General features: G+C 31.7%; 3 protein-coding genes and 1 long non-coding RNA gene across 18 annotated transcripts; 2 read left to right on the plus strand and 2 right to left on the minus strand.

Annotated features, from left to right (window-relative positions):
• The first annotated feature begins 81 nt into the window (after window positions 1–81).
• Window positions 82–12,965, plus strand: sigmar (Tumor necrosis factor alpha-induced protein 8-like protein sigmar). Of its 4 annotated transcripts, none has more exons than XM_031982408.2 (5): window positions 161–231; window positions 11,139–11,217; window positions 11,375–11,482; window positions 11,889–12,253; window positions 12,391–12,965. In XM_031982408.2, the coding sequence occupies exons 4-5, from the start codon at window positions 11,984–11,986 to the stop codon at window positions 12,742–12,744; spliced, it is 624 nt and encodes a 207-aa protein (XP_031838268.2). In that variant the 5' UTR covers window positions 161–231; window positions 11,139–11,217; window positions 11,375–11,482; window positions 11,889–11,983; the 3' UTR covers window positions 12,745–12,965. The 4 variants fall into 4 exon arrangements, with proteins under 4 accessions (XP_031838269.1, XP_031838268.2, XP_031838270.1 ...); XM_031982410.2 differs by having other exon boundaries at window positions 11,982–12,253; XM_076366380.1 differs by lacking the exon at window positions 161–231 and adding an exon at window positions 2,720–2,740 and having other exon boundaries at window positions 11,982–12,253.
• LOC116429447 (uncharacterized) lies at window positions 6,427–8,598 on the minus strand. Of its 3 annotated transcripts, XR_004235499.2 has the most exons (4): window positions 8,016–8,598; window positions 7,764–7,933; window positions 7,577–7,697; window positions 6,427–7,312 (listed from the first exon to the last, which is right to left on the minus strand). It is a non-coding gene; the product is annotated as an uncharacterized LOC116429447 (long non-coding RNA). The 3 variants fall into 3 exon arrangements; XR_004235498.2 differs by having other exon boundaries at window positions 7,764–8,598; XR_004235500.2 differs by having other exon boundaries at window positions 7,410–7,697; window positions 7,764–8,598.
• Window positions 12,966–13,120: 155 nt separating the features above from the next.
• DCAF12 (DDB1 and CUL4 associated factor 12-like protein) lies at window positions 13,121–20,407 on the minus strand. Of its 10 annotated transcripts, none has more exons than XM_031982396.2 (8): window positions 20,250–20,407; window positions 19,286–19,823; window positions 18,754–19,221; window positions 18,443–18,673; window positions 17,861–18,145; window positions 17,277–17,442; window positions 17,066–17,195; window positions 13,121–16,478 (listed from the first exon to the last, which is right to left on the minus strand). In XM_031982396.2, the coding sequence occupies exons 2-8, from the start codon at window positions 19,366–19,368 to the stop codon at window positions 16,450–16,452; spliced, it is 1,392 nt and encodes a 463-aa protein (XP_031838256.1). In that variant the 5' UTR covers window positions 19,369–19,823; window positions 20,250–20,407; the 3' UTR covers window positions 13,121–16,449. The 10 variants fall into 10 exon arrangements, with proteins under 10 accessions (XP_031838256.1, XP_031838257.1, XP_031838255.1 ...); XM_031982397.2 differs by having other exon boundaries at window positions 19,286–19,839; XM_031982395.2 differs by lacking the exon at window positions 20,250–20,407 and adding an exon at window positions 20,071–20,211.
• LOC116429439 (U3 small nucleolar RNA-associated protein 15 homolog) lies at window positions 20,314–22,703 on the plus strand. Its single transcript, XM_031982391.2, has 5 exons — window positions 20,314–20,516; window positions 20,908–21,490; window positions 21,575–21,795; window positions 21,870–22,305; window positions 22,374–22,703. The coding sequence occupies exons 1-5, from the start codon at window positions 20,427–20,429 to the stop codon at window positions 22,607–22,609; spliced, it is 1,566 nt and encodes a 521-aa protein (XP_031838251.1). The 5' UTR covers window positions 20,314–20,426; the 3' UTR covers window positions 22,610–22,703.
• Window positions 22,704–22,730: the final 27 nt, after the last annotated feature.

Raw genomic sequence — 22,730 nt, forward strand, 5'->3', positions numbered from 1 at the left:
CGTAACGTGTGCAATTTTCGTCTTTTTTCGTGTTTTCGTGAAATGTGTTTCGTTACATTCAGTTGGAGAAACCAGTCTGCTGTAACCTCATTCCTTTGGTAAAATTTGTCACGCATGTTGAGTGAAACGTAAACAAAACAATAGAGCAGTGCCTATCTTCTGATCGTCTGAAAAGAGAAACTTCATTGTTGAGTGTTGGGCTCGCATCCGCGACCCAGAACATCAGCAGAGGTTAGTGCGCGCTCAAAATTTAAATTAATCTGAATAAACCATATTTCACATTTTCAAATACGAAATCATTGAAATCTACCACAAGTTGAAATAAATAAATTTATTTTCATACAAATGCACATCGAAAAAGTCATACAATAAAAAATTTGTCGCGAAAGATTGTTTTCACTCAAATTTAATACAATTTACCCCGATACTTGCCAGAAAAGTGTTTAAAGATCTTTTATAAATAGTTGAAATGTTTAAACCTTTGAGTCGTGAAATTTGGCGGTACAATAATGTCGCGGTAAAATTATCTTCAGCAATAAACCTAACGTATAGGCTATATTCAGCAGAATACTGTTACAGAGGAGTATAAAAAATGGAATACGAAAACGCTTTCAATTGGAAGAAAAGTTAATTAAAACATCACGATGTCTGCGTTATAATAACGTTCATACACGAGTGCGGGTCTCGCCGAGAGGAAAGTGTGTAACTCGGGGAAACTCGAGTTTCGCAAAACCAAGCTTGGTTAATTGCGTCACTTAGTCATGGCCGAACGGATGCCTATATAACTTAATTTATTGCATGCAGCTCTGTCACGACGAAAATTACGGATATCAACAGAGGCTAATAGAATATTGCCGTACCGAGCGCGCGTATATTTAGAAATAACGGCCAAAGCCTTTTCCAAGGCATCGCGAATTAATCGATTATCGGTACAGCGTAACAATTTCTACGGTACATGATTTTTATCCACGCGGTCGACCGCGCATCGGAGAGAAGGAACAACAACGCCAATATAAACAGCTTTTTCGTCTAAACGTAATCGAGGCTTTTGCTCGTTTCTATGAACCATAATCTTCTCGTACGGTTAGGTCACGTTGGAAATCGTTGACTACCTAACATTTTTTAACCCTTTGCACTGGAGAGGCGACTCTCAGTTGCCACTGTTTTCATATAGCAGGATCATCAAGTTTGATACTTAACACTTACTGTTAGCCAATCGAATGTGGAGATCTCCCACTTCTTCCTTAACAACGTGTTGCCTTTTATTTCGTTTATTTTTTCTTTTGTTATTTAGTAAATCTTGAACTAGAGTTCTTTGTTATTTATCAAGTGCCTTTTTTGCGTTTATAAAACAAAGTTTCTAATAAAATCAATGTTAATGAAAAAGGCTATTGTTATATATTTTATTTTTTTATTTTTTTTAGGCAGTTGCCTAAGTGTTAACTTTGTACAAAGTTAAATCTAAAAATATTATCTACACTTCGTTAGAAGACGATGAATGTTTCTAGTGAAAAATTTCGAATACAAAGGGTTAATAGTGCAAGAGCGTCTCTACATTCGTGAATATGTTTGAATCGTATGTATTTAGTATGTTTTGTCGAGGTACTTAAACGAGTCAGCAAGAACCGAGAACGGTTTTCAGTGCGAGCCACCGAATACAATGTTAACAAGTAGCCGTATAATGAATGAAGCTGTTGTGTGGTGCGCGCTCATCGTCTGTTTCTAATTACCAGCAAAATCACCGCTGTCCAGTTCTTCGCGAATCTCTTTTTCCCTTCTCTGTGAATTTCTAATTTCGTTCACAGTACTTAACGAACCGATTCGAGTTACAACAACCAATTTATTTCCTGGAATTTGCATTTAATCATAATTTGCTTGCAATTACTTCGAGGACTAATATATCTAATTGAAATTATTATTAACCATCGTAATAATTAGAGTACTCTGTTTTGAATAAGTTGTTCCCTGTGACTCGTGTCACGGGTTACGTTACAATAACGCGAACTAGTAACAACTTAATTGCTTAACAACTTCAATTGTTAATCGTTTAACCTTCTATACACTAAATTATGAAATTTTTATCTTTTTTTATCGATATTTTCGTTCCAGACACTTACTTCATATCACATATAAAAATTTGTATAATTACAACTTTACAGAAAATTTTAAATATATTCGATTCGTTGTAACATTTTAATGAAAATGGTACTTAATAGTATATTCTTAATAGAATATGTTAAGTAACTAACTTAAAGTCTACAAGTATCAATGTACCAACGATATGAAGATCCATAAAAAATGAAACATTAAATTTATTCCAATATCAATAAACATTATGGTTAATTTTGTCACACGATTTTCGCAGTAATAAAATAAAATATCACTAGAAATGTAATAACAGGAAGAATTGTCTAGCGTGTTAAAAAATTTCATTCGTATCTCATAGAAACGGAATACGTCGCGATACGACGGGACAGGGCAAGACAGTTTGAAATTGAAAAGGTTTTCTATCGGAATCTCGCGAGTGCGGATCAATATCAAAAAAGAAGAAGGGCCGTATCAACTGTGAAAGTGGACCTTGCGAAAGTCGTATTTAATAAAGCAACGTGTGGCCCTTGTAGATCAAGCATTATCCGTCTGGCAAGTTAGTGTGACCACGTGCGCATTGCGTACCACAGCTACGGGCTATGGTGTACAGGCCCGTGTACGTGAAGTTCAACACGTTGTCGAGAGGCAGGTGGTGGGTATATTCTCAAACAAGATGCTCAGTTTAACAAGGAGGTTCGTAGCGGTTGCACAGCTGTCGGTGTAACAGCTGCATCTTTGAAAATCAAAAAAATACGTTAAAGAAGTCGAGGGACAAATGGAGACGACTCGTTTCTCTCAATGGGAAATAGCGTTTTTAAAATGATAACAATTATTAGCTCATTCATTCTATTCTTTTCAAATAAAAAGAGACAATTCTTTGTGAACGTGAGATCAACACGTTGCTTGCCAAGCTGAGATATAGAGCTTGTTTAATTTTCCGATTTCTGATTTTACGTACCTTGACCTATTCGCTACTAGCATTTGTTTCAATAGTAGCCCTCACGGTTACAATGTTTTACCAAATGAAACATATTTTTACAAAATGCAAGTAATATTCAAATAAGAAATCCTCTTGAATTCCTGCACATTATTCCATGCATTATAATATTAGATAAAAACACACGTAAATGTGATTTTTTCATATTTCCAAAGAATATGGAAAAATGATTGTTACAAATATGTGACAGTGGTAGCAAACATGTTGATTGAGTATCATATACTCAAACAATAATTATATATTATAATATATTATACTATAATAATATTATATTATAATTGTGTATACACGTGTGTGTATACATGTTGTGTAATATTATATTATAATTGTGTATACACGTGTGTGTATACATGTGTATGAATGTTGTTACCATTCAATACGTTAGTAACCTCGTAGAAGATAAAATGAAAATTTAGGTGTGCATGTAGAAAAATTGTTAAGTCATTACCAAAATAAATAAATTACAAGGAACTATAGAATACTTTAGTCCACGGTAATTATGTTAGAAAGGAAAAGAGGGGAAAAACGTCCCCATAAAGGGAGTATTGATTATTAATTATCATTATAATTAAATTCTAATTAAAAATACTTGTTCGTCCGAGACAGCTACAGTTTTGCGTTTAATCGCTTAAGAATATGTTTTTGAATTTACTTGTTCGATTTTATTCATGCAACGTTAAAGTTTTATTTAACCCCTTGGCGTATTATTTACCTTCGCTACTAAGCTCGTGTAATATTTTACTATCGACGATTTGGAAGAAATGCAACAAAATTGTTTAAGTGGAAATTTCGCTTGAAGATAATGCATTGATAATAACGAAATAGTTGTTACTTTGATCCGTGGGCAACGAATGACATTGATTTTTGTTAAATTAATCTAGAAATCTTCATCACGAGTTTTACTCGTTATTGTATGGCAAGAGGTTAAGTGGGTTGGCGAGGGCGTACATATGATTAGACCTACGTCTATATTAAAACTTACCTAGTCGATCGGCAGAAAATACCTGTTCATACTTTGTCGTAAATTGAAGTTATTTCTAAATTATTAATCCCTTGCCCTATGATTTACTTCTCAACTTTGATCGATATACCTACTTTGTCATTAATAATTCATTAAAAAATGAGAAAAATTCTAGGCGTAATCTATATCTATGTTTGTTCTAGTATATAATCATTGATAACAAGAAAAATATTTAATTTGAATTCTCAAGGATCGAATAATATTTATGCTTGTTAAAATCTATATAAAATCTTTGCCACAAGTCGGACACCTTATTACAAGGAAAGGAGTTAGTCATAACAATTATCAGTTTCCTTATAAATTTATACATTTTTTCTGGGAAGGATTATATGCTAGCAGAATTCGTAATTGACTTCCTCTTTCGAAAAAATGACGAGTTTTAGCACACTTCTGAAGAAGCTTATATATTTGATTCTATATTTTAATTTATATGTCCAACTTTCGAGAGAAACGCTATTTCCTATGTGATAAGAGCTGTCCATAAACTAGTTTATATGACGTTCCCGTGAATGGGATGATAACCCAGATTTTTCTAAAATGTTCCAGAGACGACAGTTTCAGAAACATTCAGCACTTTCGACCGTAACTAGCTAGTTTGTAAATAAAATTCGTTTTTCAATTAACTTCTGTAAGACAAAATTGTTGGAAGTACTATTTCATAAATTGGTGGAAGTTCAACATATTATCGCTTAACTCGAGATTTACGGAACGACCCAATTTGACTCATACTGAATATTATAAACATTATTTGATAAATATTTGGGTTGATTTTGTCTGATGCAATTACGCAAACACGTTTCCTAATAATACATTTTTAAACATCTAATTTCCTAGATCTAAACGAACGAACATCAATCTTTCTAGGAATAATAGAATAAATGTCCGTAAATTTAATGTTAAATGATCTCAGAACTTGAAACAAGCTTAAACAATACGAAAGAAATATTCTCTTAAAAATGTTAATATTCGTGACAATTTTCAGTAAGTTCCAAAAGTTGCAAGTATTTATCTCGCTGACAGAATGAGTTGCACATTGTGAATGCTTCAGTGGACATACGTATTGGGTTCTATGGAACTGACTCACCGATGCTTCACTCAGCAACTTCTGTTGCTCATTAAAACGACAAATCATAAACCACGCGTTTAACATTAACGACGAACAAACGAAGAAAGAGACGAATTTATTTCGCTCAGATAAGAATAGAAACTTTTGACCTGCTTTTTAAGTTTTACCGGAAGCTATAAATTTCACACAGCTACGAACACGTTTGCAGCATTCTACGCAATTGAATTTACCGAGATCCAGTAAATTCGTATAATTTCTCTAGCAACTGTACCATTCCGTTTAAAGTTCCAACGATAACCGTTAAGTATTTACGTTCGCTATTAAAACAATCCGAAAGATTAGATTTAACTTGAAAGATAATCTTGATTAAAAAGGAAGATTAGAAAGTGCAGAGTGTTTATTCTAGAATACTGATATAGATCGGCGATTAAAGATCGCGATGAGCAATAATTGAAATAATCGAATGTCGTAGGGAAAGTTGGCTAGAAAAGGCAATGCCTGTTTGGAACGAGCCGTCGCATTGTTCGTAGGGAGGCAAAAGGAAATTTCAAGCGAGAAAATTCGGTTTGTAGAACAGTCGTCTAATTGGCGCTCGTAACGAGTCGATCGATCGTGTACGTTGAGAAACGACTGAGGAAAGAGAGCGAAAGTCCTCCGATCGATCGGTTGTTTTCTCTCGCGAAACTCTCTGAGGTGGCCCGATACGGTGATATCATCAATTAAAATCTGAAACCTGTTCCAAGTGGAACTTCATTTCATTCTCACTAGGAATGCCACATTAGCAATGCCGGTCTCGTGCTTGCATAAGTGTAATGTATATGGATTAGCTGCATGTGGGTGACCTCTAATTACAACGGTATCGATTGATAAAGAGAACACACGTAACTACGTGAGTCATATTTCACGTACCAATAGTAATCAGATAAATACAATGAGTCATCTGCCATAAATAGGGTAATGCATAACGGATACACGTATAATACAGAGATGATTAACACTAGAATTACGAATCACTTAACCTGCTAACCTGTTAACTGTGGAGTTTACAGTAAAATGAAAAATGAAGCGTGTACTCGTCAAACGCAGGGCGAATGCACGTACGGTATATTTGAGAGAAACACCAAAGCAAAACGAAGAAGTATTACATGTTTATCTGAATAAATAAATAATTCATCGTTGAAAGAATTAGTATCGTTTCAAGCTTTAACATAACGTGTATACTCGTGAAACGCAGTTAACTGGTTAAGCGTGGAATCTAGTTACAAAAGTCAAACAATGAAGTGTATACTTATCAAATGCATGCCAAATGCACTTATAATATATTCTAACGAAAAATTAAAGCGGAACAAAGAAGGATTACATACTTATCGACAAAAATAAATAATCCATCGTTGAAAACGATATATTCGTCATTTTCTAATGAAACATTAATGGTACCTTTTATGACTAACATAAATATAAATAATACACGTAAACAACATTCTATTTCAATATTTCATTTATAATTACATTATATGAACTTTGATATTGAATATCAAACTTCATAATTTTGTTATGTCGAGCCAGATGGCGACTGTGAGTCGCCTTTCGAGTGCAAAGAATTAAGATGACATGTATACTCGTCAAACGCAGTGAACTGGTTAAACTGACTTTTCATATTTCTTCGTGGAAACTATAATCGTGCATTTATTAAGATTTTCATTGATTTGTATTGTAGTTTAGGTATTACTAAATCGACTTCTTTAACCCTTTGCACTCTATAAGCTCCACTACGCCATCATTCATAGTATATTTTAATAAACAAATTTGTAAAAACTATCCTAAGATTGTTGAAATTGCTAGATATGCAATTTTCGCCCTAGAAAGGAAACCAAACAATTTAGGAAACGTTATGATATAATTTTATAATTTTCACCAGGGGTTCTATACAAATTCCTTGGAGTTGTCGATAGATTGCAAAATCAACTGGAGCGCTAAGGGTTAATTATTAATCCTTTAAAAAATTATAAATTCCCAAAGCAGCAGTTACACCTTTTTAGCAATTGTAAAAGAAGAAATCAGGAATTGGTTGTTTTGACCCATTTGATAGTTCTAGTGTAAAAATCAGTTTACATTCTTTAATTATATCTCCTCGATTCATCTAGAAAAAGAAATCGCCTATTTTAGCTTCAATATTTTTACTCTATAACACATTTATGAAATAATGCTTTTATCATCGTTCTCCATGTAATTTTCACCTGATATTTTAAATAACAAAATGATCATTTTTAACGGAAAGCCCAATGTCTTTCTCATTTATATTGTAAAAATATATTTCCATAATTTTTGCATATAACAGTCTGTTTAGTGGTTTCGAATGATTTGATACTTTAAACGGTTTCACCGAATCGGAATATATACATACATATGTGTACGTTAAAGTATTTCGATAACTCAAGCCCGTTCAAGTGCGTTGGCTCGAGTGACGAGGTCGTCTAGATTCTCGAAACAAAATATGTCCTTTTGTGATGGTAGTATGCTCGTTCCTAATGTAAAATATTAAATGTACATAAATTATCATTTTAAAGACGGAAAGAAATAAAGTCACTTACCTTTAAAATATTAGGTACCTAGAAAAGTTCGTGCGATTTTCTTGCCGGGAATGAATTGAGGTCCGATTTCAATCAGTATTTCACTAGTTTAACCCTTTGCACTCGGAAGTTTTTCGGATATTGAATTTGAATTTTTTAAACGTTATTTAGTAACAATTTAACCACTTGCACTGGAAGTGAATTCAGAAATTTGGCAAAGTCTCTTGCGATGAATTTTGTTTTTACCTATTTTACTCTGATATGTACACTTACTTTGTTTGTTGATCATTCTGTATAGAGTGATACATTTTGAAGTAATCTAATAATGCAACAAGATTATCAATGTGTGAATGACATCATTGAGAATTTCGGGATAGAAACATCTCAACGTGCGTGGCACGTCTTCCCAGCGCAAGTGGTTAAATTGTTACTAAATAACGTTTAAAAAATTCAATATCCGCCAAACTGACAGGTTCCGTAAATCTAGTGTTAAGGATAAAGTAGTTTCATCGAGCACGGTTGTCAGAGAAATCATAGGGCATCGGGTTAAAATCGGAGTCATGGAATTCAAGTATTTTGTAAACAATATCCCGTGGCGTTTCCAATTTCCCCTATTACTTCGACGAATGAGAATGAGAATCTCTGGCTCGCCTTGACGCTCCTTACAAATCGATCCATCTGCCATACTGCTATGCCTCTTCGGTATACATACATATGTATATACGATTATACCTAGGGACAACAGACCACACAACGCACATTATGTTCCATTTCCAATGTATCGGGCTTGACCTCAGCTACCGAGAGTACTGACTCAAATTACACGACCGAGGGAGCATGTGTGCTTCAACCTATTTAATCCTTTGTGCGCGTCACAAACTTGCGATACTGTTTTATATGTATTCTTCTACCAAGATGAAGTAGAGCTTAACGCTGAAGCGTCGTATAAGGGCAATGTCCAGCCGAGACGCAACCTGTCTATTTTTAATTATACGTGCGTGTAATATGTTATACATAGTAGACACGTTGATCTATTTGTGACCGAATTTTCTTTCTTATTATTGTTACGTGTGATATAATATTCTATTTTTTAAATTACAAATGATTTTTAACACTAGAACTACCGTACCAGTCAAAATGACTGGTTTCGATTTTTTTGTTTAGCAATTATTGATACCTTCGAAGCATTGAATATTCGAAATGATTTTGAAAGTAAATAGTTTCATTTCAATACTATAATGAATGCCTGAAGAAACTGAAAATAATCTATTGTTACAATTTTTATAGGAATTGCATATTAATCGTATTAAATGCTCGGTAGTTCTAGTGTTAATTAAGGGTCATTCGAAGTTTTTAATTGTAATAGAAAGAAATATGCATCCCATGTGTTTCCCAATTATAATTTATACATGCAATTGCATTTATGAAATGATTTAAATATTTTTATTTAAAACAAAATGAATTTTGTGTTACATGGAATTATAAAGTATGAGAAGGAGGATTCGTCTTTTAAACTAAAAATGGAGCAATTTTTATGGTTCTTTTTCAGATACGAGAAATTTGATTTACAAGCTTACTTTTACACTTGTGCATGTTTAACTCTCTTGGTACCTTGCCATTTTTTTTTTTTTGACACCATGCAGAAGTACCTTAGGAAATATACATGTTCGGAGATGTTATTAAAATTAGTACGTCTTTGTTAAAAACAAAAATAACTCGATAAAACGTGCATACTTGTTCCTTTTTAGTAGTATTACTCTTTACAATGAAAATTCGTCTTATAGAAAGTAAGGACACAACACGTGGTCAAATTGTATTACATATGAGTAGGGTAACTCGAGGAGAGATGGATGGCCTACATTTTTAATAGAAGAACTACCAGTTGAGTCCAAATGACCCATTCCTGATTTCTCCCTTCATCATCATTAAAAACGCATAAATGCTTCTTTAACCCCTTGGCGTACTATTTACTTTCGTTACTAAGCTCGTGTAATATTTTACTATCGACAATTTGTAAGAAATACAACGAAATTTTCTATTGTACTACAGGTGGAAATTTCATTTGAAGATGATACATTGATAATAGCAAAATAGTTGTTTGCTTTGATCCGTGGGTAATGAACAACATTGATTCTTGTTAAATTAGTTTAGAAATCTTCATCACGAATCTCACTCGTCATTGTACGGCAAGGGGTTAAGAAATTAATATTGTTTGGAACGCCAAGCGGCGCGATCGTACTTCCTCCGTTACACTATCTAAAAGTACCAGCCTATCGGTTTGTAGGATTAAATGGAGTTTATTTATTTGTTTTCCTTTTAATCATTTATTTTGACCTGTTTTATTGCCTGCTTGGAAATAGAAAAATGGATCGGTCACGCCATTTAGAATATTTTCATGTGAAAGTAGACAATCTTAAACCTTAACACTCCTATGTCGAGCGTGACTCGACAGCAGTTCTATTCACAGGTGTGATTCTTTGTCAAGATATTTTTCAAATAGATTATATTATTATGTTATTCTCAGTATTGTTAGTAAGAAGAATCGTTTACACTGCTCTCTACAAATTAACTATTTTTTAAAAATGCATTTCCAATAAAATATGATAATACAGAGTTATCGGGGAAGAAATGCAAAAGAAAGAAATTCAATTTTTGACTGGATTTTTGTGAAAATGCGTGGCACTCAAGCGGTTAAAAAAGTTGATTTAGTAATATCCAAATTGAAACATGAATCGATTAAAATCTTAATACATTATAGCTTATGATTTCTATAAAGAAACTTTGAAAAGTTAGTTTCAGTGCTTGGTAGTTCCAGTGTTAGAGAAGTATATTTATGAAAGCAAAACTATATTTCGTGTGCACGAAAACTATATAAATTATAAATATTTGAAATGATTTCATCTTTATAAATAATTTTCAGTTGCTCATTTTAATCCAGCAAAGACGGACTTATCAATACAGCAGATGAAAAACTTTACTATGCTTCAGCTAACAGCTCTTTTTGATGTAATAACGTACAAATTAGTCTTAAGTGTATAAACACGTCTATAAATATATAGACAGAATTGCAGATTAAAGTTTATTATAATTAATCCTTTGCATTCGACAATATTTTTCATTAAAAATATTCATTACTTTCTGACTGAATATTAATGATATTTTTCGCAACTAACACAATTGATTATCTTCTATGAATTAAGAGACAGAACTATTCTACTTCGATGTTTTATGTGTTGATACATTACACAAGGTTTAATATTGAATTGAAAATTTTATAAATTTGTTGCGTCGAATCAGGTGGCGACTGCAAAGCGCCCTTCGAGTGCAAAGGGTTAAGAAACAAATGATTGATTCGTAGAAAAGGGTATATTTGTTAAATAATAATATTTTTTTCAGGTGGCGTGGGGTACTGCAGTGATGGAATTGCAGAGCTGGCTGCTCTATCATCTGGTAGCCGTAACCGACTGCAACCAAGGTATATACGGAGAATTCTCGCACCATATGCATTTCGATTAATTATCATAAACACAAAAACACCGAATATCATTTGAAATTGTTCACCTAATTTCAACGTGTTGCTTTATAGTTTACGCACACATTAACTCATCATTTTATGCCATTGGTTATTTTAGTTACTTTTGCCTGAGTTTCAACTGTACTCACAGAACGCTACCGCTTCTTTATTTCATTTACAATTCCGTTATCGCCTAGAGGAAACAGCGGTTCACCGATGTTCGATGGTAAGTTTCACAGTCCTTTGTATTTTATCGGAAAAATAATGCAGATATGAATCACCAGAGATAAGCGTTTCTCATGAATGCACTTTTTTTCGACGTTTATTAAGATCATTTGCAAAGCTAAAATGAAATGAATACTTCTTGTAATTCATTTAAATATATTCCATGAATATACAATAACTTTCGAAACCAACATTTCCTTTTACTTGCAAGTTGATGTCATGGATTATTTTTCTGTTCCATTAAATAAGTTGTCTCATTGTTGAAATTATATACGTGCATGTTTCATTGCAGTCAAAACAGAATGAATTGACTATGACATTAAAAATTCGATCTGAATTTGTTTTATTCGAAGAAATTTAAATGATAATGTAAACAAAATGATTATATAATTACAACACATTTATAGATTTAGATGTTACAGTGAATTCCTGTCTTCTCGTTGAATAATCATTTGGCGCATATCTCATCAAACAGCTGCATAGTGTGCCTAAATTTTTAGTGATGCAGTCGGCGACTACACTGAACGGCGGATCTTATCCCGCTGGTGGCACCGGAAGTCGTGCCCGCGATTTAGGGCTACGCGCTCAGAAGAAACTTTTGGGCAGGGTTGTATCTACAGGAGCAGGGAGATCGCTCTTGATAGACGATGCAACCACGTCGCTATTAGACAATCTTTACAAGCTCATGGAGAGAGCTGCAAAGACTAATCCTACTTTGGACAAAAAGCAACCAGAAAAAGTTTTGAAAAACATCGTTAAATTGTCTATTAAGGTACTTGTTAAACTGCAGATACACATGGACACTAAAATTTTCCGTGGAGAATATTCTGTATAAAACCATGATGCCTGCTACTACAAATACTTGTTCTCGATGTTGATGGTTGTCATAAGTATTTGAAAATTTTTCAGGTGGCATTGCTCCAACGCAATCAACAATTATACGCCACTGATGACGCGAAGCTCGCCGAAATAAGAATTGCTCTGAGAGCTGTAGCGATGTCCGTAGTTTCGTTTTACGAGCTAGAATTCAGTTTCGATAGAGCTTATTTAATCAAATCTCTGGAGCGTTGTAGAACAGCGATACAGTCTCTCATAAAGCCACATCTCACAGATAAATCTCAGGACCGCTGTGACCAAATGTTCGACTTTTTAACGCATTCCGATTTTTTGGACTCTGTGTTCAGACAGGACTCTGAGCACAGACCTATTTTAGGCATGCTAGTTAGCGATATAAATAAGGCCTTAGATGCTGGGCATCTTTGATTTTTTTTATTAACATAACCTCACGATCATACTGAAAAGAATGGATGGAAAATCCTAAACTTGCTGATGTATTATTATGATTATGAAAGGTTTAAAAGTGATCTTTCTCGAATACAACTTTAGAGGACGATATCACGGAACAGTTACTTATAATTGCCTGTAAAAAAAAATAACAATATGTTGTCGGTACGAGGAAACGGTTCAGACATAACATTCCTCGTGAGATCGGATCGATTACCACAGTAGTGCTCACTGATTTATGCAATAATTGTGAAATACTCTATTTATTTTCAGAATGTATATTGTATGATTAATGTATATTTATTTACGGTACTTGCGTGTTAGAATATACGGACTGTCAATCTATACCAAAAAGAAAAATGAGCTTATTTATGCCCGACAATGGGCTCATAGTGATGACGATAGAAACGCTCTCACTAATCCCCACGTAATGACCATGTGAAAGAAGCAATTTATCGCTGCGATCACACTAATAGAAATACACGCTCTGAAAAAAATCCATATTAAAGGCATTAATCTTTCACTCGTCAAGAACTACACTTTACAACATATCGACGAGTGCATTATAGGGGAAAATGACTGTCGTTTTTACCTATATTGCGCCTTGGGTACGTTTTGAACATAAACATATCTAATATAACCATGGCTAAGCATCAATAATCGAATTGAAAACATTTGCATTACATGTACTACAAGTATATCGCGATTTACGCGTGTTTTGTATACATTATACACACTTTACACGTTATTTGTGATGATTCTCAATGAAATAAATAAAATGTATGAATTTACCATTAATAAATTATTGATAAGAAGTACGACATCCTTTTACTTACTTTGCCCACGTAACTGAATTAAAATGATCAATATATAAATTTTCAATAAATGATTTGGTATATTTATTTACACAGACTACTTAACGGAATTACAATGTTATCAACATAGCTTTGTTTACCGTCCAAGTAGTATTATATGTAAAAGGTATATAAAGTCTGAAGTATCAAATTAAACTACAGCAAATCATTCGGTATTTCCTTTTCAAAATTAATTTTACTTAAATTTGATATATACTTTTCTACAACCAATTAACATAATACTCTGACGGAATATAACAAGCTAACATTGAATGACTGAGATTTACAAACATCTTTTGTACATATCTTAATTGCATTGTTTCTTAACAATCGAAATGTATTTCAAATTTTGAAATTAAAAAACAAATTACCTATATATCCCTTTATCTTTGTAGTAACAATTTGTTACTAATAAAATACGAACACAAACACGGAAACTAATTATAAAAGACTTAACCCTTTAGTTACTACATATCCCCAAAGTGATACCATTGCATCAAATTTCAAGACAAAAAATCAATACAGAAAATCTTTTCTGAATCTAATCTTTTACATAGAAATAAATGAAACAAAATATTATAACTTATTCGGCTGTTATTTTACCCTCATGTGTTTATACATTATATAATTTGCATTCCTTGACAGAGTTTTGCGTAACCAAAGGGTCAATTATATTTAAATGATAAAAAGGATATTCTTTATACATACAACACATCTCACAAAAAAAAGAAAAAATAAAGAATCATAAAATCTAAACATAAATATTTGGAAGTTGGTCTAAAATAATTTTTTATACATTGCCTAATATAAAATAACATTAAATAAAGTATTTAACGACAAAGTGATGCTGCTATTGTAATTGTACAAAATTGTTATATAACTTATACGTATATTTAAGTATAAAAATTATTTATTTATACTTTTCATATTGCATTAGTCCAGATAAAATGTATAACGCTTAGATTTTCTTGTTTAAATTGTACTAGCATGAAAGTTAGAACGTTTCAACATGAATATTATAATACAATGTGTATCAATGACAGTTTACTTAGTATTGTTTACAGTGTTTCGTATAAAAACAATGAATGAAACTCAATTGTTAAAAGGTATGTGTTTTCGAAAAATATCAAAAGTTCATAAAATTACTGTTAAACAAAACTCTTGATATTTTGCAGTATTTTTTTCTTTTTGCAGTGTTTATGCTAAAAGTACATGCGATAGTCGATATTGAAATATGTTCAATGTACTCATTCATTATGTACGATCACATACATATTTATACAGTCTATTCTCGAGTTTGTAGATACAACACGCATTTTTACTTATTATGTAATGTAATGATGTTATGAATATATGAGAACAAGTTATAATCCATTAATATATAAGTACACAGAATATACTTTGTTACCATATATTCATCGTAATGTTGATAATCCAGATACTTATTGTTTATATGCCAACAAGTTTTTAGTCCATTAAAATGCCCTATCCTAAATATTAAAAATGCACTTGCATTATTACTGCATCAACAAATTTAGTACATTAACATAGTTGCAAATATAATGGTCAATTTTATCTTTTAAGTGTACTAAAAATTCAAGCACAATTCATTTTCTGAACCAAATATAAATTTCATAGTTCAAACTTGAAAATAATTCCACATAATCTGCGTCATTATTTATGCATAGTATAATATCTCATTAGTTAAAGATAAATTTGTTAAAATGAATTTTCTCAATTACATTCAGCAAACGTATTTATACAATCACAGGTTTTGTATATCATTATCTCTTATCGCAAATGCGCACGACTTACATTCATTAATACTTCAACGTCTTAAAATTGTATAACACATGATGAATACGGAATCCAATCAATGTTAAACTGTTTCAATTTAAAATATCTGCATTGAACTTATGTGTTTCAAGTACTGACAGTTTAGAATTAATATATTCAATTCTTTGAAATTGATGACAATATTCAACAAAAAAATCTTGATAAGTAAATGAAATGAACTGTAATAAACTATATATTTTTAAATTTTTGATGTAACAAAATATTAACAATCATCACACATATTCAAAATGTTTGTTTGAACATCAATAAAAATTCCATATGCTTGATATTGTACCATGTAATACAGAAATAAATGGTAAAAGATGGTAATAGATCTCGAATGCCTAAAATATGTTGTCTAACAAATATTCATTGTATATTGTTCTTCTAAGGCCAGTATTAAAATTTTAACATTATAGATTGTATTTGATAAAACTTAATGTTCATTGCAGTGTTATTCGTTGATTACATTTTTTAAATTTTTAGACAAATGAAGATATAGAATACGGAATATCAAGGAGTTTTTACAAATCACACTATATGCAGGCGAGATAAAGATTGAAATAATTAATAATAATTAATAATAATAGTAATAATAATTTACGTTATCACTTCTTAAAAAGTCATTTTCGTTATAATCTAAAAGAGATCCTCATTCAATATTTTGGTAAATTTTACCTACAATAACTAGTGCGAGTGCAAAATTTTATGTTACATAATGATAGAAATTATTTTGTCATTTATCTAATGAACTGGTGATGTAAAATCATGATATCGTTTACCGAGTACATATTTTAAATACATGCAAATTCCATTTTCATTCACACTGATACATATACATGCTAATGATTGTTCATTAAAATGAAACTGAAATGAAATTTGTGTTCATCACTATATATGTATGATTTAAATGATAAAAATATAACAATTATTTCACTTCTTTCACTCCAGATGTCAAGTGTTGGAGGTATATACACCTTGAAAATTGATTTTCCTATGTTATCATCTTCTCTACTTGCTTATCTATTTATGAAATATAAAAATGTTTAAATATCGTATTAAATTTAAAAAATCTCGTTATTAGAAACTTATGATTTTAGATCTGTGTGCTACTACTTTTTTTTAGTTAAATTGTAATAGAGTGTCTAGCTTCTGACAATACAACTTACAAAGTGCCAATTCTATAAGAAAGAATAAATAGAAATGTGGAACGAAACATTTTTGGTATAGGTTTTGTTTTTGAAGAAATTCAATTTAAATATTAACTAATTACAAACAAAAACAAAATTAGTTATCAAAGAATAAATATTTTCATTTGTTTAATAATTAGGAATATCATGATTTTGTAAAATAGTCTGAACTATTTTTTCACACTTTGGTTATATTATCAGTCACAATATACTCTATAATTATATAACAAAAATAAAAGAAGATTTCCTGCAAACGTATTAAAGTTTAGAATAGTGAAGTGATTTTAAAGCAATATGAACAGGCATATATACCTCTTCAGACAAATTTCAGACAATTTAAATGTACAACTTATTATTTACGTAAAGATTGATGCTGTTCAATTCAGATGAAATTTTATTGCCATAATCCTGCGTAGTTACCATAAAGATTCATAGGAAGGGGTCCACCAGCTGCAAATAACCGTGTACCCGATCCGTCGTAGCAATGAGTATATATAGCAGGCGTGTATCTCACATTTTGGAATCCGTCGATATATTCTTCATCCGGAAACTAAAATATACATAATAAGTACATTATTTTTCTTTATAAAAATAACATCTTCAAATTTAAACTGAAAGAAGTGAAACATACCACATATCCTTTAGAAGCTTTGAGTATAACAGTTCTTATAGAATTAATTGAAGATTCCAGATATTTTTGAGCTCTGACATCATAAAACATCAGCATTCCTAAACCGGTCCCTATTGTTAAAACAGAACCTTGGAAACTGGCCGACCTAATTCCACAACCACTATATCTGTTAAATAAATAATATATATAAATAAATATATACACATTTAATTTATTCGATAAGTTGAACACATGTTAAGTACTGCGCTAATTTATGCCGCATAGGTTAGCGGTAGTACATATTACTGCTCTTATTATATATTCGTGTTTATACGATGTCTTATAATTTTTCTAGTATATAAGTAATTATTAAGAAGAAAAAGAAAAAGAAGAAAAAGGAATAACGTATAATACCATATGCGGCATAAAATGAAACGTACACTTCTATTAAAAAACATATAAGTAAATCGAAGTATAGCACATCTCCTTATAAGAATTGTCGAAATGGCTTGCGTAGAAAGTCTAGTACGGCTCACAGATAATTTACACAGTGCTCAATGTACTTGAATTGTAACAATAGAATATTTGAGTCACGTGTTACATACCGTGACGGTACTTTCTTAATAATTTGTAATGTTCTTGGGTCTAACAATAAAGTATGAGAACGACATCCCACTGCATAAACACCATTATCTTGCACTGCAAGACAAACATTCTCTTGACAAACTGGTAATTTTCTAGAAATTTTTTGTCTGAATGTTTCCGCAGACCAAATGTGTATAAAGCTATTCAAAGTGAGTGCAGCAATTTCTTTGTATGTCCTATGGAAAGCAAGAGCTCGTACTCTTTGAGCTGATCTGCATTCTTTCACACAAACTGGTTGAATTAACCTAATCAGATAAATAAGAAATTGATTAATATCAATTTTAACACATTCCGTGCCGTACCGTTTTTTTAAGACTTTCCGTTCAGGCCGTGTGAGGCGTATACGACCCACACTTTTACAATTAAATAAAATTAAATAAACGCAGTATACACGATATTAGAATGCCTATATTTGACTCTACAATAAATTTCTCAATGAGAATTCCAAGCGGCCTGAACGGAAAGTTCAGTGTGGGTCGTATACGCCCCACGCGATACGGAACGTATGAAATATATATTATTTATAATTTGTATTGCACTACCTGTGAGTAGGCACGTCTGCTTTGTCAGGGGCTTCTGCAAGATCATTATCAATACGCCACAAAGCCATTTTAGTGTCTCTAGAACCAGAAACTAAAAATTCGTCATCTAGCCAACACATATCAAAAACCCAATCTCTATGGGCACCTTCTCCTACACAAACCGGATCTAATGTTGGTAGCCTATATATTGCAATTTCATTACTATTTCTTGCTCCAGTTGATAAAAGTGTCCTGCAATGTACAATAAGAATTTTAAGCTCAAAAATCTAATAGTATTAATTCAAGTCATATAAATTTTATTGTATACAAACCTCGAAGGATTAATTTGAACAGAATGTATACCACATTGTTGTTCAGGAACAGCAGCACCTCCAGAATTAATTTGTCGTCCATGTAGGGATGGTATTTGATCTAATTTTTGTGTTGCTACATCGTAAACCATCAATTTGTTGCATTTTGTACCAAATACTACTTGTCTATCACTTAACCACTGAGAGCAAAACACTTTATTCATATTATTTAAACTAACTGAATATTCTTTAAATAATTCGTGAGTCAATATATGGCGAAATCCATATTCTTGATTAATTTTCCGCACTTCTCTTGTATTTGTTTCTCTAGCACGTACATAGTCCACAAAGTTAAAAGATGTCCTTAAAAATTGTTTTCCTTCATTTATGGATTCTGCTTCATCATCACTTGATTCATAACACACAAAGTCTTCTTGCTTATCTAACTTTCGATTCCTTTCTAAACTTAATGCTAATCTGCAATAAAAACTAAAAATCATTAGAATTATATTAAAATATAAAAATCAGTTGTATCCACATTTTATTAATTTACCTAGCACGGCGTTCTTCTAAACGATTTCCATTAGCACAGGGTGGATGTCTGCCATATACAGTCATTCTCTGTGTTTCAGCCATTTTGTTTAAATTTTATAATTGATAAATTATAGAGTTTGTTGCATGTAAAATTTATTCGGTAATTATTAAAATTACCTCTTGTCTACGTAACGATTGAGACTATTTTTTATTTACAGTCTCAAAAGTATTATGTCAAATATGTTTGATAATTGTTTTCGATTGAATTACTTTCTTTAAATGGAACACAAACAGGTGTTCCTGACATTATAACAAAAATTATCTTTCATTCATTTAACTTCCAAAAGGAATTAAATAATTCAAACGTGTTGTTTATATTCATGCGATAACACAGTCATTGTAATGATCGATATATCTATCTTGTGACATTGAAAAATTATAGTGCTTAAATAACTTTGTCAAAGGAAATTCCAGTTCCGTTTGATGAAATATTTATAAATTTGGTTGGTGTAAAATAAAATAAGAAGAAATTCTTCTTGGCAGCAATTCTGCTTTGACTGGAACAAAATCAAACTGTAAATTTTTATAGAATTAAAAAAAAATGAAATTAAAGCTTTTTCGAATATAATAATTTCAGAAAATATGCGTAAAAAGTTTCTTACTATTTAAAAAGATATAACAAACCTTACTAGAAGGACGGTAATTGCCAAATCTATCCAGCTACCTAAGCAAAGCTACCTTCGGACGAAATCCTTTGTCTATCACATGCAGAACTTCATAATTATGTAACTCGTATGCACTTACGGAGAATCATATAAACATCAAGGTTTTATATCAAAATTATACAACGAAATAGAAAAGAAAGCCACGAAATTCATAATAAGTGAGGAGACCTTCGAGACACCAAGCATCTAACCATCGCCATATTGAAACGAGCAGCAAAATTGCGTAAAATTTAAGAAAATCCACTGAAACTTTCTAACCATATTGTCCGGTTTCCTCATCAAATATTTTTATAAAGTTACTTTATTTGTTAATAACAATAAATCAAATGATTCTTGAATAATTATGAAAAACAAAGAGAGCAGCTTCTATCAATTGTCAACGGGAGAAGTTTACCCCCCCTACTGGGCTTTATTACAGCTGACATTTTTAAAGAAATGGCGTCCTTTAAGAAAATAAATACTAAAGTATTCGCAAGATCGGGAACCGAATTAACCCCGGATAACATATATTGGAAAAAATATACTGTAAGTATCTTTTAGTAGTAAAGATAATGTATTTGTTGATGATTATGGTATATTGATTAATTTGTAGTCCCCACGTGTATATAACTTAACCTAAAAGTTGCGTTTAGCTCTTTAGTTCCCGGTGGCATCGTTTTAAAACCACATATTTCAATAGCAGTTGCGAAGCCACCAGTATAGAGTTGATATAATAATCAGCCTTGTATTATTATTATTATTATCACTAGCATTTATAAAAATATTTATTTTTGTTAAAAATGATAAGTTAACATGTATTGTAAAAATAAAGGTATTTTTCCTAAAAGTTCTTATTTAGGACCTAAAGAGTTAAAAACAATAAAAGGGTTAAGAAGAATATGATTATATAATAAAGTAAATTACGTTTATTCAACAGGCACCCGTCTTAGTTAAAGAATTTGGACCTATTGATTATATAGACTTTTCACCTGTAGAACCACATTATTTTGCTGTTACTTGTTCAGTAAGAGTACAAGTATATAATCCAATTACAAAATTGGTCACAAAAAATCTTAGTAGATTCAAAGAAGCTGCTTATGGCGGCTCTTTTCGTAATGATGGAAAATTACTATGTGCTGGTGGCGAAGAATCAGTTATTAGACTTTTTGATGTTAGTACAAAAAATGTTCTGCGGCTTTTCTCCGGGCACAAAGCTGCTGTGCATAGGACATTTTTTACTGCAGACAATCTTCATATTGCTTCGTTTTCTGATGACAAAAGTGTCATTATTTGGGATATACCCAGTGAAAAGCAAATTATATCTTTTACTGAACATTCAGATTATATCAGAGCTGGTGCAGTAAGTCCTATTTCTAAGGATATAATATTGTCTGGTGGTTATGACAAACATATCTATATGTATGATGCAAGAACAAATAAACAAATTCTTAATGTAAGTCATGAAGCTCCTGTGGAAAGTTTATTATTTTTACCATCCGGTGGAATATTTTTGTCTGCAGGTAGAGTATTATAATTATTTCTTACTATGTGTTACCAATATATTTCAAATATCTAAAAAAGCTGTATTAAATATTTGCATAAAGGTGGGACAGAAATCAGAGTGTGGGATGCACTTGCTGGAGGAAGATTGCTTGCAAAAATTGTACAACATCATAAAACTGTAACATGTTTAAAAATGGCTTCGAATGGTCACAGAATTTTGTCTGGCTCATTGGATAGGCATGTGAAAATTTATGATTCTGGGACATATAAGACTGTACATTCCTTGGACTATCCAAACTCAGTTCTTAGTATAGGAATTAGTGTAAGAAAATATTTACGTTTTATATTATTCTGAATAGAAATTTCAATTTTTAAGTAAAACTTTATGAATTTTAGTCTAATGATGAAACTATAGTAGCTGGTATGGTTGATGGCTTAATTTCTGTTAAAAGAAGAGAAGAAGATGTTAAAAATGAAAAACCACTGCATAAAAAAGTATCGTATAGACATTCTGGTAAAAATTTGCACACACCTCAGATAGATATGGTTGTGAGTGAGGATATGAAAGAAATTATGTCTAAACATGATACTTATTTAAGAAAGTTTCAATACTCTAAAGCTTTGGACTGTGTAATGATGAGCTATGTTGTAAATAAAGCCCCGCACGTTACGGTTGCGCTTATGCAGGAACTTATCAGAAGGCAAGGTTTGGAACAGGCTCTTGCTGGTAGAAATGACAAATCTCTTGTAAACATTATCAAATTTTTAAACAAACATATAGGTAGTGTTCGATTTGGAAGAGTATTATTACATGCAGCTAATATTTTAATGGGTATGTATCATATACTTTCCTCAAAATAGTAGTTTTGTTATGATTTTAATGTCAAATGTAAATAACAGATATCTACGAAGATCGTTTGGACGAACTTGGAGCAGAACCACGAAAAATGTTTACTATCTTAGCGCACAAATTAGCAGAAGAAGAAAATCTAATATTAGCTTTATCAGAATTACAAGGAAAATTATATGTAATATTGTCTGCTGCAGAGACTGTACCTCCCACGGTAGTAAAAGACAGTCACATTTTGGAACCTTCAAGTGCCGCTCAAAAGAACCTAATTTTAAGTATAGCATGAATATAACACGTTATATTGTCTCACCGTGTATCATAGAAAAGTTTGTACATATTTTTCATATATATTTTAATAAAAATTAAAATATTTATCATTATACTTTCACTCGCTAGACTTTTTAAAT

Source organism: Nomia melanderi, chromosome 3 (assembly GCF_051020985.1).
Source record: "Nomia melanderi isolate GNS246 chromosome 3, iyNomMela1, whole genome shotgun sequence".
NCBI lineage: Eukaryota > Metazoa > Arthropoda > Insecta > Hymenoptera > Halictidae > Nomia > Nomia melanderi.

Excerpts from the sequence above, each read along its gene's own strand:
- sigmar (XM_031982409.2), top strand. The coding sequence starts at position 11,160 with ATGGAATTGCAGAGCTGGCTGCTCTATCATCTGGTAGCCGTAACCGAC. Across the intron at positions 11,218-11,981 it reads CGTAACCGACTGCAACCAAG|TGATGCAGTCGGCGACTACA; the intron begins GTATATACGGAG and ends CTAAATTTTTAG. Across the intron at positions 12,254-12,390 it reads TCGTTAAATTGTCTATTAAG|GTGGCATTGCTCCAACGCAA; the intron begins GTACTTGTTAAA and ends AAAATTTTTCAG.
- LOC116429439 (XM_031982391.2), top strand. The coding sequence starts at position 20,427 with ATGGCGTCCTTTAAGAAAATAAATACTAAAGTATTCGCAAGATCGGGA. Across the intron at positions 21,796-21,869 it reads TTCTTAGTATAGGAATTAGT|TCTAATGATGAAACTATAGT; the intron begins GTAAGAAAATAT and ends TATGAATTTTAG. Across the intron at positions 22,306-22,373 it reads TGCAGCTAATATTTTAATGG|ATATCTACGAAGATCGTTTG; the intron begins GTATGTATCATA and ends TGTAAATAACAG.
- DCAF12 (XM_031982396.2), bottom strand. The coding sequence starts at position 19,368 with ATGGCTGAAACACAGAGAATGACTGTATATGGCAGACATCCACCCTGT. Across the intron at positions 18,674-18,753 it reads GTTCAAATTAATCCTTCGAG|GACACTTTTATCAACTGGAG; the intron begins GTTTGTATACAA and ends TGTACATTGCAG. Across the intron at positions 17,443-17,860 it reads ATTAAGAAAGTACCGTCACG|ATATAGTGGTTGTGGAATTA; the intron begins GTATGTAACACG and ends TTTATTTAACAG.